The following is a 26,741-nucleotide window of genomic DNA, read 5'->3' on the forward strand; positions in this document are numbered from 1 at the left end:
TACTTATTAGAACTAATTGTTAGATGACCAAAGTTTATTCCTATACTGTTTGGATACATTGACTAGTAGCTGGTAGTATTCCTAGACAAAGACTCTTATGCTCCTGGGTGAGGAGAGAGAAAAGGGGGGAGATAGCGTAGGGGGAGGGCAGTGATGCCATTTCTCAATCCAGTGGCTCCTTTTAGTCCTATTAGCTAGATATGGCCAACTAATGGACTACTAGTTGTTAATTGAGGTGTGTGGACTAAAAATTAGTTCACTCATTAGTTCCTCTATTTGGATGGCCTAGTACTAATTTTTAGGTGACTAACAATTAGTCCTGGCTTGAAAGAGGCTCTTAAGTCCAGCAGCTATGTTACCGTATGTTTTTGTTGCTCTACATATAGATGGGTCCATCCATTCTGGAGACCAGAAAACAGCTTCGTTCCAGAGGTAGCCCTCCTCTTCTCCCACAAAGCTGACAAGCTGATCGATGGCTGCCACTTCTTCCTTTGGCGACGACGCTGACCTCATGGTTGTTGACGACCTGTACTTGATAGCAGTTTGCCAAGGAATAAACCAAGCAGACGCCACCGGGCTCATGGCGATATCCGACGAGGAGTACGCCGCGGAACTCCAGCTCCAAGAGGTGATTGTTTCCTCCGCCATGGCGGTGATTGTTAATTCTGGCATGGCAGCGACTGCTGCACAATCATCGCTCATGCCGCAACTTGATAGCGCCGTCGTCGTGCACACTGCCAACAATGACACGGCAGCTGCTGAGACGCCCGTGCTTGCCGTAGCTGAGTATAGCTGCTCCTCCTCGCCTCCGCCACCTCTTGCAGTTGCAGCCCCTGCCACCGGGGAAGACGACGCAACTGCGGTGGCAACTTGCAAGATCTGCCTGGACTACGTGCCACCGTCGCACGTGCACCACGCAAGTCGCGGCTGCGCACACGCCTTCTGCACAGCCTGCCTCTCCGGCTACATCAGCGCAAAGACCCAAGACGGCCGCATCTCCGACGTCAAGTGTCCAGGGGACGGGGAGGACTGCTGCAACGTCCTTGACCCCGAACTCTGCCAAGGCATCATATCCGGCGAGGCTTTCGAGGCCTGGTGCGCCGCACTGTGCATGTCCATGGTGGAGGGGGCCGGCAACTTTTGCTACTGTCCCTTCAACGACTGCTCGGAGATCTTGGTGGACGATCGCGGCGGCGACGTGCCGGAGTCGGAGTGCCCGGCGTGCAGGAGGCTGTTCTGTGCACGGTGCCGCGTGCCATGGCACGCTGGCATTAGCTGTGCCGAGTATGGGCAATTAGCACCTGGGGACAAGGGGAAGGAGGACTTAGTGGTGCTGGAGATGGCCAAGGGGGAGAAGTGGAAGAGGTGCCCCCAATGCAAGTTCTTGGTCGAAAAACGCGACGGCTGTGTGCACATAACTTGCAGGTGAAACTAAATCTACTCCCTTTGTTGCGAATTTAAGACCAAAGATGTTTTAGTTTTTAGTTCTGTCGTTCTAAATCAAACTTTTAGGTTTATAGAAAAATATAGTATTATCTACCGTAATACAAATAAATACGCAATTAGGACATATTCCTTGGCAGATTTAATTAAACTAATTTGATGTCGTAGATGTTGATACATTTAATTATTCGATAAACTAGATCAAAGTTAAAAATGTTTGATTTAGGTACTTTAGATTGGATGGTGTAACTTCGAGCAGTTAATTTGCTTTCTTGTACATACATCAAGTTGATAGAAAATTGTTTTCAAGGCAACATGACTTCTTGAATTCATTATGTAGGTGTGAATTCCAGTTCTGCTATGCATGTGGCGAGCCGTGGGGGCAGTCTCATCATTGCAACGCGGCGTGAAAGCTGATTTTGCGCATAATCCAGCAGTGGAAAGCGAATGAAGTTCCAGGATCCATGCAGTCAAACTATTTTTATTTATATATTGGCACATGCAGCCAAACTATTTCTCGTCATATATGGCACTACCGCAGAAGTAAAAACTAATAAGTGTACTTCAATAACACATGTAGTCAAACTATTTTTGATTTTATGAGCTATGTATGTCAATGTGGCAATACTACATAAATCTCTATCACAATTGTTTAACTAAATTATGATAGAGATTTTTATAGTAGTGCTATAAAGACATACATAGCTGATAAAAGCAAAAATAGTTTGACTGCATGTATCATAGGCCTACACATAAAAGCAATTATGTGTAGGCCTATGATACATGCAATCAAACTTTTTTTTTGAATTTATGAACTTTGTATATCTTTATTGCACTACTATAGAAGTGAAATAAATTGTCTTCGTTGCAGTATTACAAAAATCCCTATCGGATACAATCAAAGGCTGCTAAAACGGTTCTTGAATCTTAATATCACAAGCGGCTCAAAAGCCGCTTCTCACAGTATAGTACAATAAAATGCAATTCCAACCTAGAACCACGTTACTATAGGTTTTTGGATCTTAGTATCACAAGCGGCTCAAAAACCTCTTCTCATAGTAGTACAATGAAAAGCAATTCCAACCTAGAACCACCACAGCTACTACAGGTTTTTGAATCTTAGTGTCACAAGTGGCTCAAAAACCTCTTCTCATAGTAGTACAATGAAAAGCAATTCCAACCCAGAACCGCCATTACTATTTTCAGATGCCTCTACAAATGACCTAATCTTTAGAGGCGGCTCTAGATGCTGCCGCCTCTATAAATGGATTTCTAGAGGCTGCTGGATCTAGAGCCGCCTCTGAAAATCAATTTGTAGAGGCGGCTGGATTTAGGGCCGTCTCTAAAAATAGGTGCAGCATAGTAAAATTTGAATTTTGTAAATGACCTCAGATGGAGAAATGACAAAAACTAAATTTATAGATCTCGAAGAGTTATACAATTTTATAGTTGACAACTTTTTCATTTGAAATCATTTATCCAAGGAAAATTATGTTTGAATTTTTCACATTTGAAATGCAATTTTTTCAAATGATCTCGGATGGAGAAATGACCAGAACCGAAGTTGTAGATCTCGATGATATCTACAACTTTGTAGTTTAAAACGTTTTTATTTGAATTCATTTAGCGTCCCACATACTCATTTTAACATCCCGAAAAGAGAATACGAGGAGAATGAATATGGCTTATGGACATGACTGTCATTTGGGTGGGGTGATTAGAGAAGTCACACGTGAGGCCATAGGTCGGCGGTTCGAATCCTAGCTTGCACGCAGCGTGTGCTTTTTTCGCATGACTTTTTTTTTACTGTTTTTGGCCAAATTTACGATTTTTTGGATGATTTCTGAGAAACGATTTGTAGAGGTGGCTATTGTTGCCGGCCGCCTCAAGACATCCTATTTCTAGGCCCGGCTGGGCAGCCGCCTCTACAAATCGACGACTTCTAGTAACGGAAGAATAGAGACGGCTGGCCCAACCACCTCAACAAATGCGGCCTATAGTAGTGCGTCTACCCCTTGGCCCGACTCAGCCGCCTGCAGCCATTCCCGCTGCCTACCCGCAACCTCAGCCCTGCTCGGGCCCGTCCTGCTCACCCCGCCGCCTAGCTGCGCCAGCCCGCCCTACTCGTGCCGCCTCTACACCCTGCTCGCGCCGCCACCTAGCCACGCCGGCCTGCCCTGCTCGCATCGAGGTGAGCGTGAGAGAGATAGACAGAGCGAGACGGCCTCTCGGTGGGACGAGCACGTTTGGCCAATTTGAGAGAGCGAGCACATCCCGAATCTTGCTTGAATATTTCCTCTCAGGAACCGCTCCATTCTACTCGTTTCGCAACCAAACATCCATGAAAGCGGGATGGATCGGTTCCATCCCGGTCCGCTCCTCAACCCAACGCATCATAAGTCAATCGACTAAGTCAAGCTCTGATGCTTACTGAAGAAGGTAGCGTGGAAGGACAAACGAGCACACCCTTTAAATCTTGGCCCGGTGACAGATAATGTCATCAGCTTTCGTAACATCGTCTTTTCTTACAACGGGTGACTTCGTAGGCTTTAATAAATAGTTGTGATGCACGAATTTTAATTTGGAGAAGAAAATATACAAGAAACAGTAAGTACACACAAGTTCTATTGCATGTGTTAATTAATATGCTAAACACTCCATGTGAGAATCGAAATATTTATGTGTTAACATTCGTTTTAATTTAGAAGTCAGCTGATGATCATGGTAGCCCTGCAAATGAAAAATATCAATTACATGTACATGACCCCCTGGTTAGTCTTGCACGCTGCCATCAACCTACAAGCAAAGCAACTGGCCGGCCGTTACACGTCGCAAGCGCACTATCTCAGCCACTAATTTGGCCAGGTTCCCGCAGTGTGAAGCCGTGGAAGCGCACTCTCTTTTGCCTTTTGTTTCGAAGAAAGCATCCATGGAAAGACAAAAGAGGCATTATTATCCTCAGTTTCTTTTCAGAAAGATACATACATCGTCCTTCCAATATTCGTTGCTTGCCAGAGAAGAAATTAAATGCATTTGTAAGAAGCTAAGCAATCTGTAATTGTACATCTATCTGTATGAATATCCAAGTGGGCACTAGCTATATATGAGAAGATTATCCTGTGTCAAACGGAAAATCTACATTTCATTAGGCCCTTTGAGAAAATTCTTGTACATATATGTTAATAAGAGAAATAAGAAAAATCTAATTAAGTGGACCCGGTTAGAATGTGGCTTGGATTAAAAGAAGAGTTTATATCAAGAACAACAAAAAAAAACTCAAATTAAAAAAATCAAAGAAATTTATCAATTGGATTGTATAGGACACGAATTATTCCGTGTCACAAAATAGATATATATCTATATAGATTCCAAAGAAAAGTCATATATATATATATATATATATATATATATATATATATATATATATAAACTAACCAAGTCACCCAGACTCCAACTAAAACTTTACTCAAATAAACCTATACATAGCTATCTAGGAGCCTGTTTGGTAGCGCTCCTACCGGTCCAACAAGTGCTCATTCACCTTCATAGCTTTTGGGAGACAAAAGATATGACTGTTTCTTCTGGATGGTTCTGTCATGCTGGATTGACTCGAACGTTGCTCTTCTTTCTGATCCATCCTTGATGTATCCTTGTCTTCCTCCTCGGAGAACCTGAGTAATAACAACATGCACGACTGAGGTAGCTCGAAATTACCATCAATGTTTAATTGAAATTCACAAAGTAGCGCGTGCACCTCTTGTTGTATCTTTTTGGCGCGGCTACGGGTGATGGGTCCAGTAAGGACTTGGAGTGGTGTATCAGCTGGTGAGGTGGTCAGAGAGGTTGCCGAGGTCGGTGAAGTGGTCGGAGAGGTCGCCGAGGTGGTCGGAGAGGTCGCCGAGGTCGGTGAAGTGGTCGGAGAGATCGCCGAGGTGGTCGGAGAGATCGCCGAGGTGGTCGGAGAGGTCGCCGAGGTCCCCGACGCTGACGTGGTCACATCATCCTCCCCCCCTTGAAAAAGAGTCATCCTCGACTCTTCCAATCCAAAGAATGGAGATAGGTCGGCCACATTAAAACTAGTACTCACACCATAAGTACTAGGTAGATCAATTTCATAAGCGTTGTCGTTGATCTTGCGTAGCACTTTGAATGGGCCATCAGCTCGGGCTTGCAACTTGTTTTTGCGTTGTTCAGGAAACCTGTCTTTGCGTAGATGCACCCAAACCAAGTCTTCTGGTTCAAATAACACCTTCCTTCGACCTTTATTGGCGTGCTTCTCATACATCCTTGTCATCTTTTTAATGTTTGTCCAAGCTCTATCATGAAGGTTCTTGACAAACTCGGCTCGCTTACTTGCATCGAAGTTTACATGTTCCTGCATAGGTAAAGGCAAAAGATCTATGGGAGCAGTGGGTTTAAACCCATATACAATTTCAAATGGACAAAATTTAGTGGTCGAGTGTACTGCCCTGTTGTATGCAAATTCGACATGTGGCAAACTTTCTTCCCAAAGTTTCAAGTTCTTCTTGAGGATAGCTCGCAGTAGCATTGATAGAGTACGGTTCACAACTTCAGTTTGTCCATCTGTTTGTGGATGACAGGTCGTAGAGAACATCAACCGTGTTCCAAGTTTGCCCCACAAAGTTTTCCAAAAATAACTCAAAAATTTAGTGTCACGATCAGAAACAATGGTTCGTGGCACTCCATGTAGTCGTACAATTTCTTTGAAAAACAATTCAGCGATATGTGAAGCATCATCGCTCTTGTGGCATGGAATAAAATGTGCCATTTTGCTAAAACGATCAACCACAACAAAGATGGAATCCCTTCTCCGCTTGGTTCGAGGTAAACCAAGAACAAAATCCATGGAGATATCTTCCCAAGGCACACTAGGAATAGGCAGAGGAGTGTATAATCCATGAGGATTCACACGGGACTTAGCTTTGTGGCATGATTCGCAGCGAAGAACATGTCTCTCCACATCTCTTCTCATCTTTGGCCAAAAGAAGTGGTCGGTAAGGACTTGTTCTGTCTTCTTGGCACCGAAATGTCCCATGAGTCCTCCTGCATGGGCTTCCTGCACAAGTAAAATTCGAACAGAGCAATCTGGAATACAGAGTTTGTTAGCTTGAAACAAAAACCCATTATTCACATGAAATTTTTCCCATCCTTTGCCTTCTCGACACTTGGAATATGGTTCAGCAAAATATGAATCAGTTGCATATAAATCTTTTATGCTTTCTAAGCCAAGAATCTTAGCGTCAAGTTGGGTTAGCAAAGTGTGACGTCGAGACAAAGCATCTGCCACAACATTCTCTTTTCCTTTCTTGTACTTGACAATATAGGGAAATGACTCAATGAATTCACACCATTTTGCATGCCTTCTATTCAGTTTTAGTTGCCCTTTAAGGTGTTTCAATGATTCATGATCTGAATGTATCACAAATTCTTTAGGAAAAAGGTAATGTTGCCAAGTTTCCAAACTCCGAACGAGAGCATATAATTCTTTATCATAAACTGAATAATTTAGAGTTGGACCACTTAGCTTTTCACTGAAGTATGCAACTGGCCTTCGTTCTTGCATGAGCACACCTCCAATCCCAACTCCACTTGCATCACATTCTATTTCAAATGTCTTACCAAAATCTGGGAGGGCAAGGACTGGGGCTGTTGTTAACTTTATCTTCAATTCTTCAAATGCCTTCTGTTGTGCTTCTCCCCACTTGAAGAGCACTTCTTTCTTGGTCAGCTCATTGATTGGTGCAGCAATAGTGCTGAAATCCTTCACGAACCGCCGATAGAAACGAGCAAATCCAAGGAAGCTTCTGACTTGGCTCACGTTCTGTGGAGGCGTCTAGTCTCATACAGCCTTGATCTTTTCTTCATCTACCTCCACTCCTTGTCCTGTAACAACAAATCCAAGAAAGACTACCTTGTCGGTGCAAAAGGTGCACTTCTCAAGGTTAGCATACAATTTCTGTTCACGTAGGACAGCAAGCACACATTGGATATGTTCAATATATTCATCAAGAGACTTGCTGTAAATCAAGATATCATCAAAGTAAACAACAACAAACTTGCCAATAAAAGTTCTAAGTACATGATTTATCAATCTCATGAAGGTGCTCGGTGCATTGGTCAAACCAAATGGCATTACCAACCATTCATACAGCCCAAACTTGGTTTTGAAGGCTGTTTTCCATTCATCTCCTTCTCTCATTCGGATTTGGTGGTAGCCACTTCTCAAATCAATTTTGGTGAAAATGATAGCACCGCTAAGCTCATCAAGCATATCATCAAGTCGAGGTATGGGATGTCTATACCTTATGGTGATGTTATTAATGGCTCGGCAATCAACACACATTCTCCAAGAGCAATCTTTTTTTGGAACTAAAAGGACAGGAATAGCACAAGATGATAGACTTTCCTTTACATAACCTTTGTTGATGAGCTCCTGCACTTGGTGCTGAATTTCTTTTGTTTCCTCCGGATTGGTGCGATATGGTGCACGGTTAGGAAGTGGAGCACCAGGAACAAGATCGATTTGATGTTCAATCCTCTCTTTGGTGGCAGCCCTGGTGGTACTTCCTCAGGAAACACATCTTCATATTCCTGTAACACATCAAAAACAGCACTAGGCAAAGTAGAGGGTAAGTCGTTAGTGACAAGAAAATTGTCCTTGTACAGGAGTACATAGAACACAACATTGGGTTCACTCAATTCTTTTAAATCCCCCTTCCTAGCCATCATCACTAAACCCTCTTTTCCCTTTGGCTATGTTCTTTGCAGCTGTGGAGTTTTATTTGGCTTTGGAAACACTCCTTCACTATGTTTGTGTGTCACTCGTAAGTGGTTCTCGCTTGCCCACTGTTTTCTTTTCAGATCATCTCTCACAATCTCCTCCGGTGACAAGGGAAGCAAAGTGATGCGCTCTCCTTTGTACATGAGAACAATCTTGTTGGCGCGACCGCAAATCTGAGCATCTCGGTCATACAACCAAGGTCTTCCTGACAGCAATTGGCATGCTTCCATTGGAACCACATCACACTCCACATGATCATTGTACCGCCCAATGGAGAAGGGAATGATCACAATATTTGTTACACGCAGCGCACCACAATCATTTAACCATTGCATCTTGTATGGAGAAGGGTGGCGCCGCTGTTTCAGTCCCAATCTTTCAACTAATTCTCGACTTGCAATATTATTGCAGCTGCCATTGTCAACAATGATTTGACACAACTTGTCCTTGATCATGCCCCGGGTATGAAAAAGATTGTGCCGCTGATTATTCTCTTCTTGGACAGCAGTAACACTAAGCACTCAGCGAGAAATGAAGCAATTATTGTCTCCATCATCAGGTTGAATTTCATCACCTTTATCTTGCATAATTTCTTCATCATATATTGGAGCTTCTTCCTCAGGTTCGCTTTCAGATTCCCATTCACCTTGCTCATTTATAATCATGGTCCTTTGACTAGGACATTGAGCAGCAACATGTCCTCGACCTTGGCACTTGTGACAAACAATGCCTCGGGTATGGGAAGAAGAAGAAGCTGATGCAACAGAAGGGGTTGCTGTGCTTGCAGCAGGACGTCGCTGTTCTTGCTGAATTGCAGGTGAAGAAGCAGTAGAAACCGTTGTCTTTGCAGCACCAATGGATGGAGATGGCCTAGTAGCAACTCCTTGTGATCTTCCCCCACCAACAGAGGTACCGGCCTGCTGCCGACGCCATGGGGCTGAAATTGATTGGCTCCCATAAGACCTTATTCGTCCCTCTTGCTGAATTTTCCTCTCGGTGCGCATAGATTGATCAACAAGGTCTTGCAAATTATGATATGGAAACATCTCAACAAAACCTGAAATTTCTTCATTGAGACCATTCAAAAATTTTGCCATTTTTGACTCTTCATCTTCTCTAATTCTAGATCTCACCAAGAGTAACTCCATCTCCTTGAAGTAGTCATCAACAGACTTTGATCCTTGTCTCAATGTTTGTAACCTATTGCGGAGGTCACGCTGATAGCTTGATAGCACAAAGCGTCTTCTCATCACTCTCTTCATCTCAGCCCATGTGTTGATATGGTCACGTCCCAACACACATTGATTTTCTTGAACTTGGTTCCACCATGTGAGAGCGTAACCTGAAAACTCAACAGAAGCTAGATTGACACGCCTCTGATCAGAAAGATTATGCACTCTAAAAATCTGATCACATTGCTCCTCCCATTCAAGATAAGCATCAGCATTTTCTTTCCCTGAAAATTTTGGAATACTTAACTTTACACGAGCAATGCTATCCGGATCATCTCTATTGCAACAACCACGAAGATTTTCCCCATCATGACCAGCACCACGACGATGTTCATGTGGCTGTCCAAAATGCCCATGGTGACCAAAAGGATTTTCATTATCATCAAATCCCTCCTCATACTCATCATGAACCTCATCTTCATCATCAAAATGTACACGACGATCACGTCCACGTCCTCCTCCACGCTGATGATCAAATTCAGCACGCCGTCCACCACCGCGCTGATCAAAATTAGCACGACGCCTTTCACCCTGACCACCATGACCATTGCCGTTGCGGCCATGAAATCCAGCACCCAAACCAGAATTTTCATCACCAAATTCTTCACGGTGATTGTCTTCATGTTGATGTTGTGGACCTCGACCACCCGCTGCAGGGAGACGTTCATTGAACATCCTCTCCATCGCCTCCAAGAGCGAGTTGGCCATTTGGCGTAGCTCCGCCCGTGCAACAGGGGGTTCTTCATCTCCATGGTCCCCACCATGAACACTCGAATTGGATCCCGCCATGTTAGACTAGTTGCAAGAAAAAGTGAAATAGGTAAATTTGTGGAAACACACAATCTCACCTCTTACTTACCCAAGTTCTTGCTCGTTCTCAAGGACCGTGACGGTGCTGGTGTGGCAGCTTCAACGGAGGTGGTAGAGAGGTCGTAAGGATTACGAATTGAACATCCCAGTTCAAGTTTTGGTGGAGCTATAGGTGGCTAACAAGGAGGGCTACGGTACTGCCAACCGAGTGGTTTGATGTGTTCAAAGACACGATGTTGCTGCTAACAAGATTACCACCAACTCAAATATGTAAACTGAAATTTTCAGCAATACACCGCAACACAGATCCTTCAACTTCTTTTCACTTCTCCTCTTTTTTTTTGGAAACTAATCTCTTTCTTTTTTTATAACACTGACAACGGTAACGAACGAAACAACTCAATTTATATAAATGGTAGTGACTAGCAACTCGATGAACACAAAACACAATGTAACAGTACCGCGAAATGGTTATAGGTATTTTTTGTGTGGCTTTGGACTATAGGATATGGCGAAATAAATATATGTGATGGATAAAAGTAGTAGTAGATGGTAAACGAATAGATAGATAAGTAGGTAATAACAAAACCTACCATGACAACGATAGCTCTGATTACCACATGATAAAGGTCGGAGATCACCAACAGCAAGATACCAATGGAAACCTCCTCGGAATGGCCCGATCTTCACGACAGTAGGTTGGAAATCACAAGATAACTTGCTGCGAACAGCGGAGGATAACTAGCTTTATACCTGCCAAGGTTGGATGCGACCAAGCGACGGGGAGAGAGGCACCGAAACCGCGAAGACTTCGACTCGGTCTCCGAACGACCACAGAACCACAACCGGAGCTAATCCACACAAGGCGGGGCAGCCGTACTGGAACCCGCAAAGCACGAACTAGTGGATCCCAGAGGAATCTCTTCACAAGTCCAGGAAGAACAAGGGTTTGAGTAAGCACTCGGCAGCTCGGCTGCAATATCACTGGAATTATCAAATTATCAAAAAAGCCCTTTTCTAGTAGCCTAGAGGTGGTATTTATACTATGAGAAGTCTCTAAGATAGATGTGAACTGAAGAAGCCATGTTGGGAGGTGGAAGATCAACGCACGAGGTGGTCTTCAGTTTCCGCGTGTCTTCTGGGCTTCTGGGCAATCTTTAATGTTTTGGTCATAACTCCTTCCTGGAAAATCCAAATGATGAACAGTTGGATGCGTGGGAAAGCTAACTTCATCATCTTCCCAACCATGTATGCTATGCACCACGAATTATTGTAGAATGGTACAGTTTTGCACGGGATCTTTAGCTTCATGCAGACTATTGAGCTTCGGAGCAGTCTTCACTAAAACTGGTCGGATGCCACGCTGGACACTCCAAATAGGTCAGACATGACAGCATTGGAAACTAGGCTTCAAGATCTTTCCAACAAGTGCTCATTCACCTTCATAGCTTTTGGGAGACAAAAGATATGACTGTTTCTTCTGGATGGTTCTGTCATGCTGGATTGACTCGAACGTAGCTCTTCTTTCTGATCCATCCTTGATGTATCCTTGTGTTCCTCCTCAGAGAACCTGAGTAATAACAACATGCACGACTGAGGTAGCTCGAAATTATCATCAATGTTTAATTGAAATTCACAAAGTAGCGTGTGCACCTCTTGTTGTATCTTTTTGGCGCAGCTACGGGTGATGGGTCCAGTAAGGACTTGGAGTGGTGTATCAGCTGGTGAGGTGGTCGGAGAGGTTGCCGAGGTCGGTGAAGTGGTCGGAGAGGTCGCCGAGGTGGTTGGAGAGATCACCGAGGTGGTCGGAGAGGTCGCCGAGGTCGGTGAAGTGGTCGGAGAGATCGCCGAGGTGGTCGGAGAGGTCGCCGAGGTCCCCGACGCTGACGTGGTCACATCACCGAGGAGCATTGCCAAATGCCTCCGCTCCCCACTTCCCCCTTTTTAATCGCTCCCACAACTCCTCTTATTTATCACTGCATGTGGGGAACAGAAAAACCCACTCCCCACGCTCCGCTTCCGCTCTGCCTCCGCTGCCCTCCTCTCGCCGCCTCCCCCGCTGTCCCCAGCCCTCCTCCTGCCACGATCTTCCGCAAGCTGAGCCGCCCTTCTTCCCCTCGTCCACCACCTTTCTTTCCTGCACTCGCCAAGATCCATCCCGTCCTCGCCGCGTTCACCAAGATCTGTGGTGCTCTCCTCCATGGCCATGGTGGTGCCCCTTTCCATCGTCTGCGCCTCCTCGTTGTGCGAGCGCTACCAAGTGTCGGGGTCATGATACCCCGAGTATTTCAAGACACCGATAAGTTAGCCACTCGGGCAGCCCAGCCAACAAGAACCTAACCGCCACGGCCAAACAAAGCCACATGGGCCCTGGGACACACGCTAGAGTAAGTGGTCCACCACGACCTCTCCCCTCTCCTGTCGTTGCACGTGATGCAGCCGCGCACGACCTGTCCTCCGTCTCGATCCCTGGGAGGGACAAAAAGGGGTCGGGTGCCATCAATTACACCTGACCTGACAAGGACATGCACGCTCCCCTCACTCGGCCAGGACTGAGGGGACAGTCATCTCGGGGCAGACGCCATCCCTGTGCGCCTCTACGCATACAAGACAACACCGCGGGGTGGTACGGTGACGACTGGTACAACACCGCACCGTCCAAATCCACCCCGAGAAGACGGGCATACGGCCCCACCCACTATGGGATGGGGCGCTCGACCCCGGCCTTGACTTTCATGACTGGCCAGGCCACCAGAAGCCTCGACCTCACAATCTGGGGTCCAGGCCATCGGCATCATGACCTATAAAGGCGATCGATGACCCAGGAACGGCTACCTGCTCCCGCACTGTCGCCACGACGCCACCAGAAGAATAGAAGACGATGATGAAGGCTACGGCAAGATCACGTCGCATAGGACAGTTGGCGAACCACCTCCATTCCAGCAGTGCCGCAGCGGCCGGCACCGTAGCATCACGCCACGCCATGCCGCGACGTGCGAACAAGATCACGACGACGACCATACCAGAACGTGCCATGATGCCAGGACAAGACAGGGATGCGTGTAGGCCAAGTTTACTTATTTCTCCCTCCCTCAGGCTCACAACCACTCGGTCGGGAGAACCCCTCTCTCCACATGTAACCTAGCCCCCGCACTCTATATAAGGGGAGCCAAGCCACCATTCCAATGGGACAAAACCTGAGAACACCATTTGGGCTCTCGTTCACCTCACTCCTACCTCTTTCCCTTAGCTTACACACCCCATTGTAAGAACTTCAGAGCATTCAACCGAGGAACACGGACTCGAATCATCTCTGAGACTGGACGTAGAGCTCCAGCCTGAACCAGTATAACTTTTCGTGTCTTTGAGTGCTACCATCGTTTTCCTAGAGCAGTGCGACACACGTATAAATTTACTAGTCGGTTGACAAAACACCAACACAAAGTCACACAAAAACATAGAGTAAGTGTATAAATGCAGTAAGAAGATGAGCAAGAGGGCCTAAATTCTGCATAATGATTTATCCCATAATATCACAGAGCAAATCACCAGTACACCTTGGAACTTTGCCAAGAATGTTATGCTTTCGGTCACCAAGCATATCCGATAGTACCAGTAGTCTTTATCTTTTGATCACTACTAGTCAATCTTCATGGTATATATATTGATTCATTAAATTAAATCAATCCGAATAAAGCTTCAGCCAGGTTCGCGCAATGTGGAGCGAGCGAAGAAAGTCAAGCTTTTGCTTGGTCTCGAATATAGCATCAAAGGGAAACACAAAAGGCATTATCTTTGGTGCCTTCTTAGAAAGATGCACGGTCCTTCAAATATTTGCTCATTCTCGGAGAAGAAACACATTTGTAAGATAGATATATGGTCCTTCGAATACTTGTTGATTGTCGGAGAAGAAACGCATATGTAAAAAGTAATAAGATGTTTGTTTTGAGGAACCGCCACATTATGATGAGGTGGTGCATCATGAGTTTATACTAATTTGGTGAAATGACTCCATTTCTCATGTTTGTACTATTTTTTAGCTTACGAGGGAGTTGGTGATGGACCAACTAATTCTATACCACAGACCAAACAAAAACGTAAGGAGTGAGAATATGATAGAACTAGTTCATTCCTTTTCAAATAACTGAGACCTAGCTAGTGCGATTGAATAAAATAAGTGTTTCTCGTTCCTTTCCAAATGTCCGAGGACTAAGGAAGCCTCTACGTGAGAGGAATGTTGAAGCATAAGTGAATTGTCGGTTGTTCACTATCAACTTAAACTTTTAAGTTGAACTGATCGATAGATGCAACTCAATAACCATAGATATTCATAGGTGTGAGTGTGTATATGCATCTAGTGGTGGTGTGCGTGTGTGATTATGTGTGTGGGGGGTGGGGGGTGGGGGGGGTGGGGGTGGGGGTAAAAAAACATAAGGTTGTCATAAAGTTATGATACACTCTAAAGTTCTAACAGCATGTTTGGATCACCTAGTACTAGTTGTTAATCCACTACTTATTAGAACTAATTGTTAGATGACCAAAGTTTAGTCCTATACTGTTTGGATACATTGACTAGTAGCTGGTAGTATTCCTAGACAAAGACTCTTATGCTCCTGGGTGAGGAGAGAGAAAAGGGGGAGATAGCGTAGGGGGAGGGCAGTGATGCCATTTCTCAATCCAGGTGGCTCCTTTTAGTCCTATTAGCTAGATATAGCCAACTAATGGACTACTAGTTGTTAATTGAGGTGTGTGGACTAAAAATTAGTTCACTCATTAGTTGGATGGCCTAGTACTAATTTTTAGGTGACTAACAATTAGTCCTGGCTTGAAAGAGGCTCTTAAGTCCAGCAGCTATGTTACCGTACGTTTTTGTTGCTCTACATATAGATGGGTCCATCCATTCTGGAGACCAGAAAACAGCTTCGTTCCCGAGGTAGCCGTCCTCTTCTCCCACAAAGCTGACAAGCTGATCGATGGCTGCCACTTCTTCCTTTGGCGACGACGCTGACCTCATGGTTGTCGACGACCTGTACTTGATAGCAGTTTGCCAAGGAATAAACCAAGCAGACGCCACCGGGCTCATGGCGATATCGGACGAGGAGTACGCCGCGGAACTCCAGCTCCAAGAGGTGATTGTTTCCTCCGCCATGGCGGTGATTGTTAATTCTGGCATGGCAGCGACTGCTGCACAATCATCGCTCATGCCGCAGCTTGATAGCGCCGTCGTCGTGCACACTGCCAACAATGACACGGCAGCTGCTGAGACGCCCGTGCCTGCCGTAGCTGAGTATAGCTGCTCCTCCTCCTCCTCCTCCTCCTCGCCTCCGCCACCTCTTGCAGCCCCTGCCACCGGGGAAGACGACGCAACTGCGGTGGCAACTTGCAAGATCTGCCTGGACTACGTGCCACCGTCGCACGTGCACCACGCAAGTCGCGGCTGCGCACACGCCTTCTGCACAGCCTGCCTCTCCGGCTACATCAGCGCAAAGACCCAAGGCGGCCGCATCTCCGACGTCAAGTGTCCGGGGGACGGGGAGGACTGCTGCAACGTCCTTGACCCCGAACTCTGCCAAGGCATCATATCCGGCGAGGCTTTCGAGGCCTGGTGCGCCGCACTGTGCATGTCCATGGTGGAGGGGGCCGGCAACTTTTGCTACTGCCCCTTCAACGACTGCTCGGAGATCTTGGTGGACGATCGCGGCGGCGACGTGCCGGGGTCGGAATGCCCGGCGTGCAGGAGGCTGTTCTGTGCACGGTGCCGCGTGCCATGGCACGCTGGCATTAGCTGTGCCGAGTATGGGCAATTAGCACCTGGGGACAAGGAGAAGGAGGACTTAGTGGTGCTGGAGATGGCCAAGGGGGAGAAGTGGAAGAGGTGCCCCCAATGCAAGTTCTTGGTCGACAAACGCGACGGCTGTGTGCACATAACTTGCAGGTGAAACTAAATCTACTCCCTTTGTTGCGAATTTAAGACCTAAGATGTTTTAGTTTTTAGTTCTGTCGTTCTAAATCAAACTTTTAGGTTTATAGAAAAATATAGTATTATCTACAGTAATACAAATAAATAGCAATTAGGACATATTCCTTGGTAGATTTAATGAAACTAATTTGATGTCGTAGATGTTGATACATTTAATTTTTCGATAAACTTATCAAAGTTAAAAATGTTTGATTTAGGTACTTTAGATTGGATGGTGTAACTTCGAGCAGTTAATTTGCTTTCTTGTACATACATCAAGTTGATAGAAAATTGTTTTCAAGGCAACATGACTTCTTGAATTCATTATGTAGGTGTGGCTTCCACTTCTGCTATGCATGTGGCGAGCCGTGGGGGCAGTCTCATCAGTGCAATGCGGCGTGAAAGGTGATTTTGCGCATAATCCGGCAGTGGAAAGCGAATGAAGTTCCACAATCCATGCAGTCAAACTATTTTTAGTTATATATTGGCACATGCAGCCAAACTATTTCTCGTCATATATGGCACTACCGCAGAAGTAAAAACTAATAAGTGTACTTCAATAACACATGTAGTCAAACTATTTTTGATTTTATGAGCTATGTATGTCATTGTGGCGGTACTACATAAATCTCTATCACAATTGTTTAACTAAATTATGATAGAGATTTTTATAGTAGTGCTATAAAGACATACATAGCGGATAAAAGCAAAAATAGTTTGACTGCATGTATCATAGGCCTACACATAAAAGCAATTATGTGTAGGCCTATGATACATGCAGTCAAACTATTTTTGCATTTATGAACTTTGTATATCTTTATTGCACTACTATAGGAGTGAAATAAATTGTCTTCCTTGTAGTATTACAAAAATCCCTATCGGATACAATCAAAGGCTGCTAAAACGGTTCTGGAATCTTAGTATCACAAGTGGCTCAAAAGCCAGTTCTCACAGTATAGTACAATAAAATGCAATTCCAACCTAGAACCACATTACTACAGGTTTTTGAATCTTAGTATCACAAGCGGCTCAAAAACCTCTTCTCATAGTAGTGCAATGAAAAGCAATTCCAACCTAGAACCACCACTGCTACTACTACAGGTTTTTTAATCTTAGTGTCACAAGTGGCTCAAAAACCTCTTCTCATAGTAGTACAATGAAAAGCAATTCCAACCCAGAACCACCATTACTATTTTCAGCTGCCTCTACAAATGACCTAATCTTTAGAGGCGGCTCTAGATGCAGCCGCCTCTAAAAATCGATTTGTAGAAGCGGCTGGATTTAGGGCCATCTCTAAAAATAAGTGCAGCATAGTAAAATTTGAATTTTGTAAATGGACTCAGATGGAGAAATGGCAAAAACTAAATTTATAGATCTCGAAGAGTTATACAATTTTATAGTTGACAACTTTTTCATTTGAAATCATTTATCTAAGGAAAATTATGTTTGAATTTTTCACATTTGAAATTCAATTTTTTCAAATGATCTTGGATGGAGAAATGACCAGAACCAAAGTTGTAGATTTCGACGATATCTACAACTTTGTAGTTTAAAACGTTTTTATCTAGATTCGTTTAGCATCCCAAATACTCATTTTAAAATCCGGAAAAGAGAATACGAGGAGAATGAATATGGCTTATGGACATGACTGTCATTTGGGTGGGGTGATTAGAGAAGTTACATGCGAGGCCATAGGTCAGCGGTTCGAATCCTAGCTAGCGCGCAACGTGTGCTTTTTTCGCATGGCTTTTTTTACTATTTTTGGCCAGATTTATGATTTTTTGGATGATTTTTGAGAAACGATTTGTAGAGGTGGCTATTGTTGCCGGCCGCCTCAAGACATCCTATTTCTAGGGCCGGCTGGGCAGCCGCCTCTACAAATCGATGATTTCTAGTAACGGAAGAATAGAGACGGCTGGCCCAACCACCTCAACAAATGTGGCCTATAGTAGTGCGTCTACCCCTTGGCCCGACTCAGCCGCCTGCAGCCATTCCCGCTGCCTACCCGCAACCTCAGCCCTGCTCGGGCCCGTCCTGCTCACCCCGCCGCCTAGCTGCGCCAGCCCGCCCTACTCGTGCCGCCTCTACACCCTGCTCGCGCCGCCACCTAGCCACGCCGGCCTGCCCTGCTCGCATCGAGGTGAGCGTGAGAGAGATAGACAGAGCGAGACGGCCTCTCGGTGGGACGAGCACGTTTGGCCAATTTGAGAGAGCGAGCACATCCCGAATCTTGCTTGAATATTTCCTCTCAGGAACCGCTCCATTCTACTCGTTTCGCAACCAAACATCCATGTAAGCGGGATGGATCGGTTCCATCCCGGTCCGCTCCTCAACCCAACGCATCATAAGTCAATCGACTAAGTCAAGCTCTGATGCTTACTGAAGAAGGTAGCGTGGAAGGACAAACGAGCACACCCTTTAAATCATGGCCCGGTGACAGATAATGTCATCAGCTTTCGTAACATCGTCTTTTCTTACAACGGGTGACTTCGTAGGCTTTAATAAATAGTTGTGATGCACGAATTTTAATTTGGAGATGAAAATATACAAGGAACAGTAAGTACACACAAGTTCTATTGCATGTGTTAATTAATATGCTAAACACTCCATGTGAGAATCGAAATATTTATGTGTTAAACATTCGTTTTAATTTAGAAGTCAGCTGATGATCATGGTAGCCCTGCAAATGAAAAATATCAATTACATATACATGCCCCCCTGGTTAGTCTTGCATGCTGCCATCAACCTACAAGCAAAGCAACTGGCCGGCAGTTACAAGTCGCAAGCGCACTATCTCAGCCACTAATTTGGCCAGGTTCCCGCAGTGTGAAGCAGTGGAAGCGCACTCTCTTCTGCCTTTTGTTTCGAAGAAAGCATCCAGGGAAACACAAAAGAGGCATTCGTTGCTTGCCAGAGAAGATACATACATCGTCCATCCAATATTCGTTGCTTGCCAGAGAAGAAATTAAATGCATTTGTAAGAAGCTAAGTAATCTGTAATTGTACATCTATCTGTATGAATATCCAAGTGGGCACTAGCTATATATGAGAAGATTATGCTGTGTCAAACGGAAAATCTACATTTCATTAGGCCCTTTGAGAAAATTCTTGTACATATATGTTAATAAAGAGAAATAAGAAAAAAATCTAATTAAGTGGACTGTAACACCCAAAATTTGCCTCTTTTGGAAAATAGGTTTAAAAGGATTTAATTCTGTATTTTGTGCTCATGAAATGTAGAAATAAATAAATTTCTCATGAATTTAAAATTTATCATAAAATAGTAACATGTATGTGCATTCATGTCGCTGCATATTATTTTGTGAATGTTTGGTATTGAAATTTGAATTTAAAATGCTTTTGAAAAAATTGTTTGGAAAAAGAAAAAGGAAATTTCTTTCCTTTCTCCCCTCCTCTGTTTTCAGCCCGAGCAGCCGCGCCAGCCCGGCTCGGCCTTCCCCTGGCGCCCCGCGCCGGCCCAGCCCCGTGCCGGCCCAACAACCGTGCCGGCCCAGCTCCGCGCTAGCCCAACCGCAGCCGCGCTGCTCGCCTCAGCAACCGCCGCGCCCAGCCGCTGACACCCGGCGCCGCCTGTCAGCTCCCCCACCTTCCTCCCGCAACCGCAGCGGCGGTCAAGCCGCAACCGCGCCGCTCCTCGCGCGTCGTGGGAGCGCCCCCTCCCCGCGCCCCAGCCTCTTTTTAAGCGAAGCCGAGCCCCCGCGCGTCCCTCTCTCGCTCCCCGCTCCAGTTTTCGCCCTCGCTCATGCCTCGGAGGCCGCAACCGCCGCACGGAGAAGCTCCAAGGACCACCGTCCGCCGTCCGCGTCGCTCGTCTTCCCCGAGCCGTCTCCGACCCCGATTTTCCCCGCTGTGAGACCCCCATGCTCCCCTCTACCTCCCCATGCCGTTTGAATTGAGTTTGGTGGCTTCTAGCGCCGTAGCCGCGAGCGCCGATAGCTCTTGGCCGCCGGCCATGGCGCCCGCCGCTTCAGCCTTCCCCTCCGGCGACCTTCTTGGCCTAGCCGTGATCCCCTGCTGCTCCGCATCTTCCCGGTGCCTTTGGATACGCATTTCGTGGACCGTGGCCCCCGAACCGAGCTCGCCGGTGAGTCCTCGCCGTCGGCCATGGCGCCTGGCCGCCAGGAACACTATTCCGGCCAGCCCCCCTTTGTTCTCTCTCCTCTGAAATAATCATAGCCGTCCGTCGCGTGATCAAAGGCCCTGGATGACCGATACCCTTTCGCCGTGGCAAATTTGTTAAAGAGCCACTCCCTTTTCCTGAAATAGAACTCGCCGTCCTTAGCGTATTTCCCCGTGTACGCTTTCTCGTTTTGAAAGCATAAAGTTAACTGTTTTAGTTCAAAGTACATTTTCAGTATTTACAGAAATGCCATTTGAACTGTTTTGCTTATAAAATCGTCGTTTTAGCTCCGAATTGATCCGTTCAAATCGCGTTAGCTTCGTAATTTCATAATCTACATGTTAGAACCACTGTTAGTCAAGTTTGGAACTTTTAAATTTCATGGTTAGATTTAATTAAATATATTGCTATAGGAAATCCCGTTTAAATCATAACTTTCGTATTTTAGCTCCGTTTTTCGTGAACTTCGCGTTGACGTGATCGTAGCGAGACGTAGATTATTTTCATAAATATTTTATCTTGTTTTCTATACTGTTGGTGTACTATTCTAATTATAGGAATGTTTGCTTTGCATGAATGCCTTTGGAATGTTGTATGTTGCCGTGTTGGTCGCGTTCAGACGGTGAGGAGAACGTTGGAGACCAAGAATTCTTCGACGACCAGCAGGACCAGCAAGAGTTTGTGAACCAAGGCAAGTATAGCATGGGCCTACCTTGATGTCCTATTTCACTTTAATCAATTACTCATGTGCATGTGTCTAATTTTGATAACCCTGAGGACATTCTAGACAGTTGATGACTTTTTCCCTTGACTCCTATGGGGTAATTGCATATGGGTAGATTGCTAGTGCTCTAACTGAATATGATCTACATGATGATGAATGGTTCTATGGAACCAAAAGTATAACATGATTTATAACAACTGATCCATAGGGCGAAGGGGCAAATGACTGTTGATCATGTTGCTCCCGGCCCTCCATAAGGACTTATCTGTCGGCAAAAGCTGGGACTGACAGTGCAACCGGGAGAGTCATATGGCTCTGACTTTAGCTCAGTAATAGGACCTTTTCTAGCTAGTTAGAGGTTACCTTTATGGCGCAAAAGGGGCTTGCCACGTTGGGTATAGGGCTGCCTCTGTTCCTATGTGTATAGCCGCGATGGATATGTGCCATAGGAAAGGAGGGTTCCTACATCTGCCTGCCAAGAAAACCTAGCGGCCCTAACTTGTTAGAGAAACCTATGAAATGGCTTCATAGTGTACCCTGCCCGCTCACCTTGGCAGTGACATGGGAGTAATTAACCCGGGCATAAATCATGACTCGCGGTGAATGTGCACCACCTCTGCAGAGGGTAATAAACTGTTATAACAGCCGTGCTCATGGTCACGAGCGGCCCGAAAAACTCACAGAATAACTGGTAACTTGTTGATGATCATTTAAGTTGTTCTATGATGATATATGATACACTTGACCCTGATATCTGTTCATATGGGATTAAATGGGAGCTTAAGCATAATTTGATAATACCTGAGAATAAAAGCTTGACTTACTAAAAATACTAACTGCAGTAAACCAGAGTCAACCTTTTTGAGCTTCATAACCCCATGTTAACTTGTTAAGTGCGGGGTGTACTTACGCTTGTTTATTTTCTTTATTTGGATAAAAATCCCGGATGGGTAACATATGACAATGGCTATGAGGAATTCCCTGAGGATTTTTAGGCTTGTGGTCAACCAGTTGACCTTCCCTGTGATGAGGCCCACGAGAGAGTTATCTTTTTATTTTTCCGCTGTGTGATGTAAGACTAAGTTATATTATAGATCTGATGTAAGGACATCGTGATGATACTTTATGTAATTTATCAGCTTGTGTGTGTGATTGATCCCTAGGCACACACGAGTTTTGTGCATTCAATTTTATCCTTAAAATTGGGTGTGACAAATTGGTATCAAAGCCGTGTTGATTGTAGGACGCAAGCCGAGTTAGAAAACGGTCGTTTTAGCATCTTTGCTCCTCTGGTTTCTTGCTTACTGTCTTATTCTTGTTATTTTATTAAAACATTTATGCTTTTCATACCTTAATCTATTATATAAAATTATTGATTCTAATTCTATCTCACTTTAAATCTATATATGTCGCATAACCCGAAGACTGCTCGCCTCAGCACTGCTGGCTATCGTGCCCTGTTCACCCCACGTGCTCCACAGGCGGAGAAGGAGATTGTGATCATCTCCGATGACGAGGAGATGGCTACCCCAACACCTGCACCTGCTCCTACTCCAGCTGTCGCACCGGTCTATCCTGTCGTAGCTACACCTGAGGAGTCGACGGCTACTTCCCCTACGCCTGCACCATCCTCAGCTGTCCCTGTGGTGGATGAGGAGATAGGCTAGAAGTGCAAGTACTACTTCAAGCCAGCCCCAGAGACGGCCTACTACCACACCCTCCTCACTCACATGCTGGACGACTACTACCCCGACCTGCACGCCTCCATCAGCTACCACTATGCAGAGTACCAGCATCCATTGGAGGCCACCTTCTGGAAGGTAGAGCAAGTGGTCACCGCTTGGAACGACATCAAGAATGGACATGAGGTGGAGACTGTCCACCGTGCCACTGCCAGGAGGGCCCATGCCTTGGATGGCATGGAAGATGCAGCACAGGACGCCTACATCCACTACCATGGTCGTCGCTTTGAGGCCATGAGGGAGGATCGTTTCAGGTTCCTTCCTCGCAATGATCATGAGAGTGTTTGGTAGGTCTTGGCTCCACCAGAGAGTGACCCAACTCTGGAAGCAACGGTGCAGCATGTCCATGCTATACAGGGGGTGGATGAGGAAGTCAAAGGAGAACTGCATGCATCCCAGAGGGCTGAGAGACGCCTCCAGAAGCAAGTGGATGAACTTCGAGCTCAACTTGGGCAGCCATCAATCTACAAGAAGAAGCGCCGGTCCTTCACCATGATTGACACCGCTCCATAGGTGTTAGGTGCCTTGATTAAGAGTACAACGTCGTTAGTTCGTGTTGCATATTTAGCCTTGTTTGGTCTTGTGAACTTGGATGATTAGATGTTTTAATTTGTGAACTTGGTTGATTTGGTATTTGTTTGATTGCTGGAAGTTTGTGGGCATGTCCACAACTTCCTTAGATTGGAACCTTAAGTTTAGAGGAAATCTTAATGCAGATGTTTCGCTTTATCTTATCTCTGCTGTGCTGATTTCTGGAGCAGCCTGTGTTCTTTATCTGGTATCTCGAAATCTGGGCTGTCAAAAATTATGAAATTTTTGTGGAGATAACTAGACCTCTGTATCTTTCAAATGTCTCTGGAATCACGTCAATAGCTGTTCAGGTTTGTAAGATCTAGCTGTCACAAATTGATGTACCTGCGCTATCTGGAACCCAGAACAGATTCGGTTTAGCTCTACTTTTGACCATGTGTGTGTCAGAATCTGTAAAAGTGATCTACATAAAAGTTGTAGCTGATCTCCTAAGCTTTCTAACAATTCTTGGTACACCTATGTTGGATCTCTGAAACTCAAGTTATAACAGTTTTACTGAACTGCTGAATTTGAATCTTGTCCAGAAAATTCTCAGCATTGTTTCTTATCTTTTGTAAGCTCTCTATAATTTGGAAAATCTCTAAATTTTGCGCATTTGTTGGAAAACAGATGGCCGCAAGAGGAGGAAGAGGCAGAGGCCGTGGTCGTGGACGTGATGCTCTCATAAATCCACCACCACCGCCACCTGTGACCATGGAACAAATATTGGGAATGCAAGCGCAGTTGATGCAAGCTATGATGCAACGCTTGGACAATGAACCTGCAAGAGGACCACCGCCTATTCAAGTCAGAGATAAGCGTGGAGAGTTTATGAAGGGTCGTCCACCGGTGTTCACTCATGCCTCAGACCCTATGGAGGCAGATGATTGGCTGCATGCTGTAGAGAAGCAACTTAACATAGCACAATGCAACGATCTTGAGAAGGTGTTGTATGCTTCTGGTCAACTCTAGGGAGCAGCTCAGGATTGGTGGGATTCTTTCCAGTATGGACGTCCCAACAATGCTCCTGCTATCACCTGGTAGGAATTCAAGGACAATTTCCGGTCTTATCATATCCCTGATGGACTCGTGGAATTAAAGCAGGAGGAATTCAGGTCCCTCAAACAAGGATCCATGACTGTGGTGGAGTATCGTGACAAGTTTGCTCAACTGTCACGCTATGCTCCAAATGATGTGGCTGAGGACAAGGATAAGCAACGCCGTTTCCTCAAGGGACTCTATGATGGACTGCAGCTTCAACTGATGTCCAACACCTACCCCAACTTTCAGTCATTAGTGAACCGCGCTATTGTGATTGACGATAAGCACAAAGAGATGGAAGCCAAGAAGAGGAGGCTTCAAGGGCAAGCTTCTGGAAGTAACACCCGCCCGCGTGCCTATCCCCAGCAGGGTTTCCAACAAAGGAATCAAGGACCATCTAACCAGGGAAACCGTGGTTAGTATCCTCAATGGAATCAGTTCCAGCAACGCCCTCAGTACTAGCAACAGTATGGTAATCAGCGTCCCCCGCAACAGACTGGCAATCCGGCAACACGCCAGGGACCATCCAACAATGCTCCTGTGAAGAGTGGTGCACCCAATAACCCCAATGCTTGCTACCACTGCGGAGAAGTAGGTCACTATGCTCATCAGTGTCCTAAGAAGCAGAACCAACAAGCACCTCAGAACCAGACTAGCAATCAGAAGTTCAACGCTCGACCACCTCACACTGCGAAGGTAAACTATGTATCATCTGATGCAGCTCAAGAGACGCCAGAGGTCATGTTGGGTACGTTCAGCGTCAACTCTATCTCTGCTATAGTACTTTTTGATTCTGGTGCTTCGCATTCTTTTATTTCCCAAGCTTTTGTTAGAATGCATAGCATACCTTTGTGTGCCATGAAAAACCCCATACTAGTAAATTCACCGGGAGGTAGTATGCCCGCTTCATATTGGAGTCCCTCAACTAGCATTTCCTTAAGGGGGGTAGACTTCAAAGTGAAAGCAATTGTGTTGAGAACAACGGGAATTGATCTTATTCTAGGAATGGATTGGATGAAACAACACCGAGCAGTGATTCAGTGTTAGGAGAAATCTGTGGTTGTGACATCACTCAATGGAGATAGAATCTATGTAGAAGTGGTAGTGCAAGCTCAGCCTACAGCCATAGTGAACCAGCTAGATGGTGAAGCCAATGAACAAGATCGTGTCATGGAGGAGTTCCCGGATGTCTTCCCCGATGACTTGCCAGGTATGCCACCTGACCAAGACATTGAATTCATTATTGAATTATTACCTGGAACTGCACCAATAGCTAAACGTCCATATAGAATGGGGGTTAATGAATTAGAAGAGCTTAAGAAACAACTAAAAGAGTTGCAAGAAAAAGGTTTCATACGCCCCAATTCTTCCCCATGGGGGGCACCTGTGATCTTTATGGATAAGAAGGATGGTAGTCAACGGATGTGTGTGGATTACCATTCACTTAATGAGGTTACAATCAAGAATAAATACCCTTTGCCTAGGATTGATGATTTGTTTGATCAGTTGAGAGGAGCCCATGTGTTCTCCAAGATTGATCTCCGCTCTGGTTATCATCAGCTTAAGATTCGAAACTCGGACATACCCAAGACAGCATTCACTACACAGTATGGATTATATGAGTACACCGTTATGTCTTTTGGATTAACCAATGCACCTGCATACTTCATGTATCTAATGAATAAGGTGTTCATGGAGTTTCTGGATAAATTTGTGGTGGTATTCATAGATGACATACTGATATTCTCCAAGACTGAAGAAGAACATGCTGAACATATAAGGTTAGTCTTGCAAAAGCTTAGAGAACATAAGTTGTACGCTAAGCGGAGCAAGTGTGAGTTTTGGTTGAAGGAAGTCTCTTTTCTGGGTCATGTTGTCTCCAATGGTGGAATAGCAGTGGATCCAGGCAAAGTGCAAGATGTATTGAATTGGAAACCACCAACCAATGTAAGTGAGATTCGTAGCTTTTTGGGATTGGTTGGATACTACAGCAGGTTCATTGAAGGTTTTTCCAAGCTAGCCAAGCCTATGACAGCTCTGTTGGAAAAGAATGATAAGTATGTATGGTCGGATAAATGCCAGGCAAACTTTGATGAGCTAAAGAAGAGATTGACTACAGCTCAAGTATTAATTCTGCCTGATTTAAGTAAGAACTTCTCTATATATTGTGATGCATCCCGTTTAGGCCTTGGATGTGTGCTTATGCAAGAGGGAAGAGTGGTGGCATATGCATCTAGACAATTGAGGAAGCATGAGTTGAATTACCCTACTCATGAC

General features: G+C 45.3%; 2 protein-coding genes across 2 annotated transcripts; both read left to right on the top strand.

Annotated features, from left to right (window-relative positions):
- The first annotated feature begins 452 nt into the window (after positions 1-452).
- Positions 453-2,265, top strand: LOC136509426 (E3 ubiquitin-protein ligase RSL1-like). Its single transcript, XM_066504227.1, has 2 exons — positions 453-1,425; positions 1,784-2,265. Exons 1-2 carry the CDS (start codon positions 473-475, stop codon positions 1,851-1,853), a joined length of 1,023 nt encoding a protein of 340 aa, XP_066360324.1. The 5' UTR covers positions 453-472; the 3' UTR covers positions 1,854-2,265.
- A 12,945-nt stretch (positions 2,266-15,210) lies between these two features.
- On the top strand, positions 15,211-16,913 carry LOC136508687 (E3 ubiquitin-protein ligase RSL1-like). The gene is made up of 2 exons (XM_066503434.1): positions 15,211-16,222; positions 16,579-16,913. The coding sequence occupies exons 1-2, from the start codon at positions 15,261-15,263 to the stop codon at positions 16,646-16,648; spliced, it is 1,032 nt and encodes a 343-aa protein (XP_066359531.1). The 5' UTR covers positions 15,211-15,260; the 3' UTR covers positions 16,649-16,913.
- The last annotated feature ends 9,828 nt before the right edge of the window (positions 16,914-26,741 follow it).

The sequence above is a fragment of the Miscanthus floridulus genome, chromosome 15 (assembly GCF_019320115.1).
Source record: "Miscanthus floridulus cultivar M001 chromosome 15, ASM1932011v1, whole genome shotgun sequence".
NCBI lineage: Eukaryota > Viridiplantae > Streptophyta > Magnoliopsida > Poales > Poaceae > Miscanthus > Miscanthus floridulus.

Bases quoted from the DNA above. Each gene is read 5' to 3' on its own strand.
- LOC136509426 (XM_066504227.1), top strand. From the start codon at position 473: ATGGCTGCCACTTCTTCCTTTGGCGACGACGCTGACCTCATGGTTGTT. The intron at 1,426-1,783 runs GTGAAACTAAAT...TTCATTATGTAG, and splicing joins TGTGTGCACATAACTTGCAG to GTGTGAATTCCAGTTCTGCT.
- LOC136508687 (XM_066503434.1), top strand. From the start codon at position 15,261: ATGGCTGCCACTTCTTCCTTTGGCGACGACGCTGACCTCATGGTTGTC. The intron at 16,223-16,578 runs GTGAAACTAAAT...TTCATTATGTAG, and splicing joins TGTGTGCACATAACTTGCAG to GTGTGGCTTCCACTTCTGCT.